Source organism: Delphinus delphis, chromosome 4, assembly GCF_949987515.2.
Source record: "Delphinus delphis chromosome 4, mDelDel1.2, whole genome shotgun sequence".
NCBI classification, from domain to species: Eukaryota; Metazoa; Chordata; class Mammalia; order Artiodactyla; family Delphinidae; genus Delphinus; species Delphinus delphis.
The window spans coordinates 48698568-48713477 of record NC_082686.1 but is presented as its reverse complement, the minus strand read 5'-3'; the positions used below and the strand labels follow the sequence as shown (position 1 = coordinate 48713477).

General features: G+C 38.2%; 1 protein-coding gene across 7 annotated transcripts in view; it reads left to right on the top strand.

Moving 5' to 3' along the window:
* The window catches only part of SENP7 (SUMO specific peptidase 7), a 153597-nt gene that overhangs the window by 109666 nt on the left and 29021 nt on the right, over nt 1-14910 (top strand). For all 7 annotated transcript variants that reach the window (XM_060010567.1, XM_060010566.1, XM_060010570.1 and 4 more), the window contains 4 exons: nt 6580-6761; nt 8190-8529; nt 9332-9489; nt 13230-13376. In XM_060010567.1, coding sequence (XP_059866550.1) covers nt 6580-6761; nt 8190-8529; nt 9332-9489; nt 13230-13376 — 827 coding nt within the window. The remainder of the gene's footprint in view (nt 1-6579; nt 6762-8189; nt 8530-9331; nt 9490-13229; nt 13377-14910) is intronic.

The following is a 14910-nucleotide window of genomic DNA, read 5'->3' as shown; positions in this document are numbered from 1 at the left end:
TTCTCCTTCAGTTTGTTAGTATGGTGTATCATGTTGATTGATTTGCGTATATTGAAGAATCCTTGCATTCCTGGGATAAACCCCACTTGATCATGGTGTATGATCCTTTTAATGTGCTGTTGGATTCTGTTTGCTAGTATTTTGTTGAGGATTTTTGCATCTGTGTTCATCAGTGATATTGGCCTGTAGTTTTCTTTCTTTGTGACATCGTTTTCTGGTTTTGGTATCAGGGTGATGGTGGCCTCGTAGAATGAGTTTGGGAGTGTTCCTCCTTCTGCTATATTTTGGAAGAGTTTGAGAAGGATAGGTGTTAGCTCTTCTCTAAATGTTTGATAGAATTCGCCTGTGAAGCCATCTGGTCCTGGGCTTTTGTTTGTTGGAAGATTTTTATCACAGTTTCAGTGCTTGTGATTGGTCTGTTCATATTTTCTATTTCTTCCTGATTTAGTCTTGGCAGGTTATGCATGTCTAAGAATGTGTCCATTTCTTCCAGGTTGTCCATTTTATTGGCATAGAGTTGACGTAGTAATCTTTCATGATCTTTTGTATTTCTGCAGTGTCAGTTGTTACTTTTCTGTTTTTATTTCTAATTCTATTGATTTGAGTCTTCTCCCTTTTTTTCTTGATGAGTCTGGCTAATGGTTTATCAATTTTGTTTATCTTCTCAAAGAACCAGCTTTTAGTTTGCTATCATTTCCTTCATTTCTTTTTCATTTATTTCTTATCTGATCTTTATGATTTCTTTCCTTCTGCTAACTTTGGGGTTTTTTTTTTTGTTCTTCTTTCTCTCATTGCTTTAGGTGCAAGGTGGGGTTGTTTATTCGAGATGTTTCCTGTTTCTTAAGGTAGGATTGTATTGCTATAAACTTCCCTCTTAGAACTGCTTTTGCTGCCTCACATAGGTTTTGGTTCGTTTTGTCTCCATTGTCATTTGTTTCTAGGTTTTTTTTGATTTCCTCTTTGATTTCTTCAGTGATCACTTTGTCATTAAGTCGTGTATTGTTTAGCCTCCGTGTGTTTGTATTTTTTACAGATCTTTTCCTCTAATTGATATCTAGTCTTATTGCGTTGTGGTCGGAAAAGATACTTGATACATTTCAGTTTTCTTAAATTTACCAAGGCTTGATTTGTGACCCAAGTTATGATTTATCCTGGAGAATGTTCCATGAGCACTTGAGAAAAATGTGTATTCTGTTGTTTTTGGATGGAATATCCTATAAATATCAATTAATTCCATGTTGTTTAATGTATCATTTAAAGTTTGTGTTTCCTTATTTTATTTCATTTTGGATGATCCATCCATTGGTGAAAGTGGGGTGTTAAAGTCCCCTACTATGAATGTGTTACTGTCGATTTCCCCTTTTATGGCTGTTGGTATTTGCCTTATGTATTGTGGTGCTCCTACGTTGGGTGTATAAATATTTACAATTGCTATATCTTCTTCTTGGATCGATCCCTTGATCATTATGTAGTGTCCTTCTTTGTCTCTTGTAATAGTCTTTATTTTACAGTCGATTTTGTCTGATATGAGAATTGCTACTCCAGCTGTCTGTTGATTTCCATTTGCATGGAATATCTTTTTCCATCCCCTCACTTTCAGTCTGTATGTATCCCTAGGTCTGAAGTGGGTCTCTTGTAGAGAGCATATATATGGGTCTTGTTTTTGTATCCATTCAGCCAGTCTGTGTCTTTTGGTGGGAGCATTTAATCCATTTACATTTAAGGTAATTATCGATATATATGTTCCTATTCCCATTTTCTTAATTGTTTTGGGTTTGCTATTGTAGGTCTTTTCCTTCTCTTGTGTTTCTTGCCTAGAGAAGTTCCTTTAGCATTTTTTGTAAAGCTGGTTTGGTGGTGCTGAACTCTCTCAGCTTTTGCTTGTCTGTAAAGGTTTTAATTTCTCCATCAAAACTGAATGAGATCCTTGCTGGGTAGAGTAATCTTGGTTGTAGGTTTTTCTCCTTCATCACTTTAAATATATCCTGCCACACCCTTCTGACTTGCAGAGTTTCTGCTGAGAGATCAGCTGTTAACCTTATGGGGATTCCCTTGTGTGTTATTTGTTATTTTTCCCTTGCTGCTTTTAATGTTTTTTCTTTTATTTAATTTTTGACAGTTTGATTAATATATGTCTTGGCGTGTTTCTCCTTGGATGTATCCTGTATGGGACTCTCTGTGCTTCTTGGAGTTGATTAACTATTTCCTTTCCCATATTAGGGAAGTTTTTTTTTTTTTTTTTTTTTTTTTTAGGGAAGTTTTTAACTATAATCTCTTAAAATATTTTCTCAGTCCCTTTCTTTTTCTCTTCTTCTTCTGGGACCCCTATAATTCGAATGTTGGTGCGTTTAATGTTGTCCCAGAGGTCTCTGAGCCTGTCCTCAGTTCTTTTCCTTCTTTTTTCTTTATTCTGCTCTGCAGTAGTTATTTCCACTATTTTGACTTCCAGGTCACTTATCTGTTCTTCTGTCTCAGTTATTCTGCTATTGATCCCTTCTAGAGTATTTTTAATTTCATGTATTGTGTTGTTCATCATTGCTTGTTTCATCTTTAGTTCTTCTATGTCCTTGTTAAATGTTTCTTGCATTTTGTCTATTCTATTTCCAAGATTTTGGATCATCTTTAGTATCATCATTCTGAATTATTTTTCAGGTAGACTGCTTATTTCCTCTTCATTTGTTATGTCTGGTGTGTTTTTATCTTGCTCCTTCATCTGCTGTGTGTTTTTCTGTCTTCTCCTTTTGCTTATCTTACTGTGTTTGGGGTCTCCTTTTTGCAGCCTGCAGGTTCGTAGTTCCCGTTGTTTTTGGTGTCTGTCCCCAGTGGCTACAGTTGGTTCAGTGGGTTGTGTAGGTTTCCTGGTAGAGGGGACTAGTGCCTGTGTCTGGTGGATGAGGCTGGATCTTGTCTTTCTGGTGGGCAGGTCCACGTTTTGTGGTGTGTTTTGGGGTGTCTGTGGACTTATTATGATTTTAGACAGCCTCTCTGCTAATGGGTGGGGTTGTGTTCCTGTCTTGCTAGTTGTTTGGCATAGGGTGTCCAGCACTGTAGCTTTCTGGTCGTTGAGTGCAGCTGGGTGTTGGTGTTGAGATGGAGATCTCTGGGAGATTTTCACTGTTTGATATTACATGGAGCTGGAAGGTCTCTTGTGGACCAGTGTCCTGAAGTTCACTCTCCCACCTCAGAGAGACAGCACTGCGTCCTGGCTGCAGCACCAAGAGCCTTTCATCCACACGGTCACGAAAAGAGGAAAAGGGGAAAAAATAATAAATCTTGCTCTCAAAGTCCACCTCCTCAATTCGGGATGATTTATTTTCTATTTATGTATTCCACAGATGCAGGGTACATCAAGTTGATTGTGGAGATTTAATCCACTGCTGCTAAGGCTGCTGTGAGACATTTCCGTTTCTCTTCTTTGTTTGCATAGCTCCCGGGGCTCAACTTTGGATTTGGCCCGCCTCTGCGTGTACGTCGCCGGAGGGCGTCTGTTTTTCACTCAGACAGGATGTGGTTAAAAGAGCATCTGATTCGGGGGCTGTGGCTCACTCAGGCTTGGGGGAGGGAGGGTCACGGATGCAGGGCGAGCCTGCAGCGGCAGAGGCTGGCGTGATGTTGAACCAGCCTTAGATGCGCTGTGCGTTCTCCCGGGGAAGTTGTCCCTGGATCCCGGGACCCTGGCAGTGGCGGGCTGCACAGCCTTCCGGGAGGGGAGGTGTGGAGAGTGACCTGTGCTCACACACAGGTCTCTTGGTTGTGGCAGCCGCAGCCTTAGCGTCTCATGCGCGTCTCTGGGGTCTGCGCTGTTAGCTGCGGCTCGCGCCCGTCTCTGGAGCTCCTTTAAGCAGTGCTCTTAATCCCCTCTCCTCACGCACCGGGAAACAAAGAGGGAAAAAAAGTCTCTTGCCTCTTCGGCAGGTCCAGACTTTTACCCGACTCCCTCCCGGCTAGCAGTGGTGCACTAACCCCCTGCAGGCTGTGTTCACGCCGCCAGTCCTCTCCCTGTGCCCTACTGAAGCCCGAGCCTCAGCTCCCAGCCCCGCCTGCCCTGGCGGGTGAGCAGACAAGCCTCTCGGGCTGGTGAATGCTGGTCGGCACCGATCCTGTGTGAGGGAATCTCTCCGCTTTGCCCTCCGCATCCCTGTTGCTGTGCTCTGCTCCGCGGGTCTGAAGTTTCCCCGCTCTTCCACCTGCAGCCTCCGTCCGCGAAGGGGCTTCCTAGTGTGTGGAAACCTTTCTTCCTTCACAGCTCCTTCCCACTTCTGCAGGTCCCGTCCCTATTCTTTTGTCTCTGTTTATTTTTTCTTTTGCCCTACCCAGGTACGTGGGGAGTTTCTTGCCTTTTGGGAGGTCTGAGGTCTCCTGCCAGCGTTCAGTAGGTGTTCTGTAGGAGTTGTTCCACGTGTAGATGTATTTCTGATGTATGTATGGGGAGGAAGGTGATCTCCGTGTCTTATTCTTCCACCACCTTACCCCTAGCCCTCAGTAAAACTTTATGCACTTATCTGATGATGGGTGGGGTTGGGTTCTCACCTTTTGGTTGTTTGGCCTGAGGTGACCCAGTACTGGAGCCTACAAGCTGTTTAGTAGGGCTAATGGCGGCCTCCGGGTGGGCTTCCACCAGTGGGTACTTCCCAGAACTGCTGGTTCCTGTGTCCTTTTCCCCAGCCACCATCCGCCTCCACAGGAGACCCTTCAGTAATAGCAGGGAGGTCTGGCCCAGTCTCTTACGACGTCACTCCTTTTTTCCCTGGGTCCTGGTGTGCACGAGACTTTGTGTGTGCTCTCCAAGAGTGGAGTTTCTGTTTCTCCCAGTCCTGTGGACATCCTTTGATCAAACCCCACTAGCCTTCAAAACTAGATTCTCTGGGGACTTCTCCTTCTGTTGTTGGACCCCCAGGCTGGGAAGCCTGATGTGGGGCTCGGAACTTTTCACTCCTGTGGGATAACTTCTGTAGTATAATTGTTTTCCACCTTTCTGTCGCCCACTTGGCGGGTATAGGATTTGAGTTTATTGCTGTTGCGTCCCTCCTACCATCTTGCTGTGGCCTCCTCTTTGTCTTTGGATGTAGTGTATTCTGTGTTTGGTAGGTTCCAGCGTTTTTTTGTCCCTGGTTGTTCAGCAGTTAGTTGTGATTTTGGTGTTTTCATAAAAAGGGGATGCGTCCTTCTACTTTGCCATCTTGAGGTAATCCCTCTTCAGTTTTTTCTGTAGCATTTATGTTTAGAAGTTATAACTTGATATGGTATTTATAAGTAGAAATTGTCTTTGACTACCTTTACAGTTTACAGAATTACAAATAAAATTTATTGTGCTTTTCAAAATACTGTGTTGATAATTTGGGGGTAGTTTATTTTCCTGGGGGGAGGGAGTTAAGAATGTTGTCTTTGGAAATTGGAAGACTGTTGACAGTCTTGGAGTTTTTGCCCTCAGTCCCGTCCCCATGCCTGCCTTTTAAACAAAGACGAAGAGAAATTATGAATGTTAGTCTTTAGATGTTTATAAAGCTAGAGTAAGAGCAAGAATAGTTTGAAGAGAAGGTGTATAGTGTTGAAGAACTTTGAGTGAATGGAGAGGTCAGGTCATTCAGTGTTACATAGACTTTAAGTTATGAATTCAAGCAAGCTGCTTTGGGACTTGCTTTGTGTGAACTCTGAGTTGGTACTTGTATGGTGTAGATTCAGAGAGCAAAATAATTCAGGATAACCTGCAGTTAGTTAGGATAACCCTCAGTTAGTTAGGTAGAACCTTTTGGAAGGTATTTTTTTATATATATATTTGATATATATATATCAAATATATATATTTGATATATATATATTTTTTATATTTATATTTGATAACTGAAATACTAAGCAGGTTTGTTAATACTTGATATGGGTTTCAAAATAATGCTTTTTTGACTTAAAAAAGGGAGTACTTCCTTTTCTGTAGGGTAATAAATTTATTGGAGGTTTAAAATTATAGGGTCTTGATTTTTTTTAAAAAAAGAAAGTGTGAAGGAAATTGTTAGCCTTATGAATAATTATTTATCACAGTCACCTGCAGAGGAAAGGTATTTTTGTTCCTTTTAAAAGAGCAGTGATCAATACTCTACTCTTTCAAATTATTGTCCCTTTTCATTTAAAAAATATGTATATATAAAACTTACATTTAAAAAGGACAACTAATTGCTAAATTAGTTGTAGTTTCTAAAATCACAGTGAATTTAAAAAACTTTTTAAGAGACTAACTTTCAAAATTTTATTAAGACTTTTTTTTTTGTATCAGAGTAAAATGCAGTTATGGGAAAAGGAAAAACATGGTTTGGTTGCTTTGCTTTGGTTGCTAAAGAATACTACCTTTTAATATATTTCCCATATCTTATACTTTTTGTACAATGAACATTTGCTTTGTGTACGCAGTTTAAAATGGGATATGTCTTTATATTCATCCATGTTAGTATGAGAATTTAGCAGTGGACTATGAAAAAACTAGCTTTGAAAGTAGTATAGTCATTTTGATGATTTTATTTGAGCTCTTCTAAATGGGATTCTTTCTTTACTTTTTGGCCATATTTATGTCTCTTCTGTTTTTTTAAGACCTCAATAGGGGAAGTAGAGGTTGTGATCATCTTGAAGAGGGGAGCAGAAACAAGGATAATACAAATTCTGATTCAAAAATGGAATCCACTCTGATTTCCAGGAAGAGGAAACAAAGGCTTAGAAGTAATTTACCTGGTTCTCTTAATCCTACTTCTTTGTATAAGTCAGCAGAACAGACAGTAAGTAGAGGTATTTAGATGTCATATGAAATAATTTGTGCTGTGATAAAAATGAATTGACTGTGGCCAAATAATGTTCTCCTGGCTTTCTGCTTTTATCATCATATTTCTTTCTTTTCTTTGCCTATTTTTTTCATTCTGTTTATTTTTTAAAAAATACTTTAAATACAACTTTTTTTTGCAGTAATACAGTTACGGAAACAAATTTCAAATACAGTCATCACTGAGTATCTACATAGTATTGGTTCCAGGACCCTGCACATACCAAAATCCTTAGATGCTTAAATACCTTATATAAAATGGTGTAATATTTGCATATAATCTACATCTTCCTGTATATTTTAAATAATCTCTAGATTACTTATAATAACTAATACAATGTAAATTATATGTAAATGGCTATAAATACAATGTAAATGCTATGTAAATAGTTGTCTCTGCATGGCAAATTCAAGTTTGGCCTTTTGTAAATTTCTGGAATTATTTTTCTGGAAATATTTACCATTTGCAGTTGGTGGAACCTGCGGTTGGTGGAACCTGCGCATACAGTGGGCTGACTGTATTATGAACAAGTAAAACAGTTAAAAGTATTTCTCCTCCGATAACCAGCCCTTAGTAGTTTGATGTATATCTTTCAGACCTGTTTGCTTTTGTCCTCCCCTTATAACCAAATACTATTCATACTGTCCAGTCAGTTGCTTTTTCACTTGCTCTGTGAAGTTATTACCTGACTTATTTTATCAGTAGTAATTTACTTCCGATTTCTATAGACATCTCTTTTTCCAGAGTTTAGGGAATTTGTTGTAGAGAATTACCATACATACGTTAATGCATACATTACCTATTTTCAAAGACTTAGTGTGCAGTTAACAATAAAAGTATGAGGAGACAGCTTTTTGAGTCCTTTGATTCACAAGGCATTTCAGGACTTTGCTGTGCCTTTGAGTTATAATTATAAACATGATTTATATTTATACAGTAATAGAGATGTGAAGGCAGTGATTGATTTTCATAATTTTTCATATTGTTATCCTCTTAAGTTTTTAATTTTTTTGCTTTTTTGTTACTAAAGTCATATGATGTCAAATGACCTCTTTTGCAAAATAAAACTGTAAAAAAAATTCCTCTCATTTAAAGTTGACAAGACTGTGGAAGACCTCTGAACCACTTGTAAATATGGGAGTTTCTCCTTCCCATCTTTTTGAAAAATGTTTAGGCAACTGATTGGACAGACCAAACTCTATATATTTGAGAGACACTGGCAAGAGTAATGTAGTATAATTGAGTAGTTTTCTACCCCTATATTTATAGAAATGATATAATGTTTTTACTTCTATACTCTTCTTTAGGAATTTAAACTTAAAAAAACTCTTTATGTTAGCCAAATTTGAAAAATGCTAATTTTTGTATGCATTTATTTATGTTCAGAAAGAACAAGAAAATGACCCAACAGTATCCACTGAGTTGGAAAAGTCAAGTGAAAACTATCAGGAGGACCCAAAACTGCTTGAAGAAATTATGCTTGAACCCATAGAAAGTGATTTTACTAAACTATCCTCACTTTGTAGTCAGGAGTTGGCTTTGAGTGCTGCTCCCCAAATCACCTCTGAATGTTCAACCACTAAAACTTTTGAGAGCTGTATTTCTACTGATACTGTGGGGAATTGTCCTGTGGTTGAGAAGGATGAGAATGAATTGAACACAGTAGAAAAACCTGTTTTAAGTGAACATAGTGAAGGGAACCAATCATTTATCTCTGCTGAACCAAGTAAGTAACATGAGGATAACAATTTTCTGTCCTCTACTTATTTCTTTTCTTTCTCCTCTCAAACAAATTTTGCTAGGCAATAAGTTATTTATTACATCATTGTGGAATATATTAACTTCAGAAAAAAAAGACTTGGGGTTTTGGGACTTCATTTATTTTGTAATACTGATTTAGGTAAGGAATGGAGTACTTGGAAGCAGAAGTAATTTTTTTTTAGATTAGTGTACTGTAATCTCATCAGTAGTTTTTTATAAGTTTCTGTAAGGACCATTATTATTGTCATTTTGGTTGATTAAGTTGAAGTACAGAGCGTTTAAGTGCTGTTTAATTATTGTCATTAATTTTTTAATTTTCCAGTATTTGATGCAGTCACATGGTACAAAAAAGGTTCTAAAGGATATCCAGTGACTGGTCTCCCACATCTTTCCCTAGCCATCCATTTCCCCCTCCTAAAAGCAACTAATGTAACAGGATTTAAAGTACAATTTAGAATGATGGTGTAATAACATGATTAGAACTAGAATTTGGTCCTAAGTTCTCCTCATGACTCTATCCATTTTTAAATATCTTCGTCCTCTAGAAGTTAAGGTTGCAGGTAACTGCCAAATAATAGTGCTGACATGGAAACATTGTATGTGACTAGTGTAAATTAGATAATGAATGATGGGCCAGTTTCTAAATTGAATAAAGTTAGATGATTCAGTTCAGTGGGATTATGAAAGATATATTGCATGAATTACAAAGTTCTCTTTTTATGTATGATTATTGTGACACATTTAAAAAATACATTTTACCTTTTTAGTTGTTGTTTCCAGTGATGAAGAAGGACCCGTTGAACATAAAAGTTCAGAAATTCTTAAATTACAACCTAAGCAAGATCATGCCATCTCTAATGAAAGTGAGAGTACTTCTGAGCCAGCAATGTCAGAACTACCACTGATTACATGTGAATCTGTACGGGTAATTTATTTCTGTCTTCTCACAGATTAACAGTGAAATATACACTATTGGCTAATGACTATTTTTTTTTCTGTTAAGCAGAATATTATATAAAAATTATGAATTTTCTTAGTTTGAATTTTTTTTTTTTTTTTTTTTTTTTTTGCGGTACGTGGGCCTCTCACTGTTGTGGCCTCTCCTGTTGTGGAGCAAAGGCTCCGGACGCGCAGGCTCAGCGGCCATGGCTCACGGGCCCAGCTGCTCCACGGCACGTGGGATCTTCCCGGACCGGGGCACGAACCGGTGTCCCCTGCATCGGCAGGCGGACCCTCAACCACTGCGCCACCACGGAAGCCCCCTTAGTTTGAATTTTGAGACAACTTTCATATTAGTTTGAGGGAAGTATGTAATTGTTTTAATTTGAAGTGAAAGGCTTAATACCATTTTTCTTCTGGCCATTTTTATTTTTTAAGTCTAAATATTCTGACTTGAATATTTATTCTTTTCTTATGGTTCTCATTGGACATTTAAGTACTTCATCAAAACATTTTCTAGATTTAAACAGTTTCCAGTATTTGTCTGGTCCTACAGTACAATGGTGACTTGGAATTATTCCTTTCCCTCACATGCTATTAAGGCAGCATGATAGAGGAAAGAACCTGACTCTGGAGATACACAGATCTGTGTTCAAATCCTGGCTCTGTCATTTGGGCAAGTCCCTTAACTTCCTTAAGCCTGAGTTTCCTTATATCCTAAATGAGGATAATAACACCTAATTCACAAGATTATTTTTTGAGTATTAAGTGAAACAACATATGAAAGCATTTAGAACAGTATCACAAACCTATCAGTTTGGTAAGTACTTTGTCTCTTTCTCTTATAGAAAATAGTAAGTGGAAGTGTCTGTTGGTTTAATGTCAGCTAGTGGTGTTTTTGACATACATATAGCTCTAAAGTAAGGTTCAAGTTATTTATTGTCAGTATTCATTCATATTATCAGCTCTGATTATCCTATTTTAAAGAAATGATTATCGGTAGACCACCAGTGCAGAATTATGGTTAACTTCTGTTTTTTTTTTTTTTTTGGCGGTACGCGGGCCTCTCACTGTTGTGGCCTCTACCGTTGCGGAGCACAGGCTCCGGATGCACAGGCTCAGTGGCCATGGCTCATGGGCCCAGCGGCTCCACGGCATGTGGGATCTTCCCGGGCTGGGGCACGAACCTGTGTCCCCTGCATCGGCAGGCGGACTCTCAACCACTGCGCCACCAGGGAAGCCCTGTTGGTTGTTTTTGAATAATGTCAGAGGCTGTTATTCTATAGAGTGTGGTGAAGAATTTGGTCAGTTCCATGAAAACAGTCTGATGGGCTGATTAGTGTTTCACGGATGTTTCTTTCTTTTTTAAAAAAATTTATTATTTATTTTATTTTTGGCTGCGTTGGGTCTTATTTGCATCATCTTCATTAAGGCATGCGAGATCTTTCATTGCGGCGCGTGGGCTTCTCTAGTTGTGGTGTGCGGGTTTTCTCTTCTCTAATTGTGGTGCGTAGGGTACAGGGCACGTGGGTTCTGTAGTTTGCGGCACGTGGGCTCTCTAGTTGAGGCTCGCGAGCTCAGTAGTTGTGGCGTGCGGGCTTAGTTGCCCTGCAGCATGTGGGATCTCAGTTCCCTGACCGGGGTCGAACCTGAGTCCCCTGCATTGTAAGGTGGATTCTTTACCACTGGACCACCAGGGAAGTACCTCACGGGTGTTTCTGTTGCATTTGGTACTCCATAGAGAGATTACCTCAGGAATTGTGTTCTGAATTTTTGTTAAAATGTAACAATTGTTGCCCAGTTGGGCCAATAGCCTACTTGATGGCTTAGTTGTTTTGTAATTAAAACAGTGTTGACAATGAGTTCAAAATTCTAAATGAATTACAGTTCCCTTGGCAGTATATAAATTGACAATACAGTATGAAATGACTGTGTTAAAGGAAAATGACATCTCTTGTAGAACTGACAGCATATGATCACAGCCAAGCAGCAAATAATGTAGAGATCTACCAAAATCTATAAGGCAGAATAAACCTCCACACCCTCCCTTGTTTCCAATTTTAAATGAAGTTATGAGAAACATAGATTGACCGTTTTTAAGAGGCAGTTAGTCTTTACCAAATGTGAGGCCCAATAAGGAATTCTTTCTAATCCATCTTCTCATTTTGTCACTTAAAACACACAGGCAGTTATTAGAACCATCTGTAGTTGATTAGATTCCCCGTTTTTACTTAGGGGATAAGAAGAGTTCAGTAAGCAATAAAAGCTGAGAATGATAAAGAAATTCTATTAGGCAGGTAAATGGCATTGTGAGCTGGGTTAAAAATGATGAGTAATGTGCATGTTTCAGGTGAGGATTAATCACATTTTCTAGAGGTAGGAGGAGAGTGAGTACACGTGCATAATTGCTCTAGTAGTAATTTATTTGGTTATTAGTGATGTTAAGGTTAAAGAGGGATAATGTGTAACAGCTAGGCAAATGTGGAGTGGAAAAAGTCATCTGAAAGCAGTGTAAAGCTCCAAAGAGATGGTGGGAAATTGCTGCTGCTGATACTGCCTGGTAGTCTATTGTAATTTAAAAGCAGAGTTGTGAATTTTTTGAGCAGAAGTGGTATGATTTTTGAGGTTTTAGGCAGCTGGTTGGCTATCCTCAGCCATAGTGCATGTAATAAAGTATATAGATTTGATGTAACAGGCGGTTCTTAGGCACTTATATTCCTTCATTGCTCAGTAAAAGTGCAGTAGTTGAGAGCATTGTCTTGGTTTATGGAAGCACTTTTATGTGCTTGAAATAACCCTTGACCTGGAGTTAGAAACCTGCATTTGTCTTAGTTTTGCTTCTTACTAACTGCATTACCATGGGCAGGTCACTTAACCAATCCAAACATATATTAACTCTACTTATAAAATACAAAAAGAAAAAAAAAACTTGCCCCATGGGGTGGTTGTGGTGATTAAGAGAGGTGATGTTTTTAAAAACTCATTTGAAACTGTTTAGTTATATATATTTTAATTTATAAAATTAAAGTAATTTAATTATTTAAAATTAAATTAATTATATAAATTTTAATTTATTTCTGTTGAGTTAAAAATGAATAAAGCCTATTAGAGAATACTGACTTTGAAATGGCTTTGATACAGAGGAGAATGTATTTCTGAAACTTGGGCCTATGGAATTAATTTCGGATTCAGCTTTTTAGAGTAATTTTCTCAAAGTAGACATATACTTAACAAAAAATTTATTTATTTAATTTATTAAATTTTGGCAGCTTTGGGTCTTCATTGCTGCATGCCGCCTTCTCTAGTTGCGGCGAGCGGGGGCTATTCTTCGTTGCTGTGTGCAGGCTTCTCATTGCGGTGGCTTCTCTTGTTGCAGAGCACTGGCTCTAGGCAAGTAGGCTTCAGTAGTTGTGGCACGTGGGCTCAGTAGTTGTGGCACATGGGCTTAGTTGCTCTGCGGCATGTGGGATCTTCCTGGACCAGGGCTTGAACCCGTGTCCCCTGCATTGGCAGGCAGATTCTTAACCACTGCACCACCAGGGAAGTCCAACCATATACTTTTCAAGGAAAAAAATCTAGATAACTATTTCTTCACAGTAAGAACAGTGTAAAATCCTTCATAGATTCATTAATAGTAATTTAAAGAAGTATTTGACTTTGAAAATCATCATCAGCATTTATATAATACTTAGGTTTATATGCATTTTATAATTTTTTCCTTGTTAGGCTTCATCTGAATTATGTCAATATAATCCTGTCATGGAAAACATTTCCTGTGTTATACCTAGTAATGAGATGGATCTACAACTGGATTTTATATTTACTTCTGTTTATATTGGTAAAGTAAAAGGAGCTTCTAAAGGTTGTGTTACAGTAAGTATATTTAATTTTTTTTTTAGCTTTGCTTTTTGGACAAGGCATTTTCAGATTGTCTTCTCTTTTTTTAGTGCAAATGAAAATAGAATTGAGATGAATTTTATATAGGACAATTTGAATGTCATTATACCTATTTTGAAACATGTCTTTACTTGTGAAATCTTGAAACTATAGAGGAATGCCCTAAAATCATATCTGTAATCTGACTACTCTAATGAGGATTATGTATAAAAAAAATCATATGTAACATTGATATTCTTTGGGCTCTAAAACTTACTTGATGGTAAAGTAAATTTTTCTTTATGGTATAGTTAATAGCAAAAAGAAGAAATCTCATATTGATGGTTTAAATTGTTCTCCAGATTCCCAAACTTGTTATTTAAGGATCTCCAGGAATAGTTCCTATTCTATTTTTCCACTTTTTTTCAGTTTTAACTCATCACACTTTGCATATGAAAGCCATATTGGATTTTGCTCAGTTCTCTATATTTTCTCACTATTTTTCTGCCTGTTAAAATCTTTTAAGGTTTATCTGAAATACTTCCTCTTCCAGAAAACCTTTTCCTGATTTCTCCTTCCTAGCCATAATTAACTTCTCCTTTTACTATGTACTTACAGCACTTTGTTTGTACATCTGTTGTAGGATTTATTCTGTGTGTTTTTGTATTCTTGCCTAAACCTCTCCATTAGCCTTTAAGCATCTTGTGATGAAGAGTCGTGCCTTTATTCCCCTTTACACTTTACATAAATGGCTCAAACCTAAAACACTTATAAACATTAGTTGAATTGTCCAGAAGAAACTGCCAAAAGACCTCACACTTATAAACATTAGTTGAATTGACTATGTCAGATTATAATTCAGGTATTTTCCTGGAAGTTTTGTTAATATTTCACTCTGTTATGGATAAGGCAGGGAATATAAAAATGGTAAGATATGATCTCTGCTTTCAAGGAACTTGTAGCCTAATGAAGCAGTCTTGTTTACGGGAGAGGCCACAACAGTGAGAGGCCCGCGTACTGCAAAAGAAACAAACAAACAAAAAAAACAACACTTAAGGAGGTCAGATATATACAAAAGATACCTAGAGAAAATTTAGCATCTTGTCACAGAAGGAGCAGAAAGAGCAGGAACCTTGCTGAATCCTTAGTCAGAAGGGAATTTATAACATGGAACAAAGAAAAATGAATGCTGGGAATGTCAGCAAAGCTAAGGATCAAATCCTGCTTTGTGCTTTATTTACCAAAGTCAGTGACACCCTGTGAGGTCTTATGACAGTTTCTTCTGGACTTTATCTTATATTTTTTTAAATATTCAGGAAACTTTTTTTTTTTTTTTTTTCGATACGCGGGCCTCTCACTGTTGCGGCCTCTCCCGTTGCGGAGCACAGGCTCCGGACGCGCAGGCTCAGCGGCCATGGCTCACGGGCCCAGCCGCTGCGCGGCATGTGGGATCTTCCCGGACTGGGGCGCGAACCTGTGTCCCCTGAATCGGCAGGCGGACTCTCAACCACTGCACCACCAGGGAAGCCCT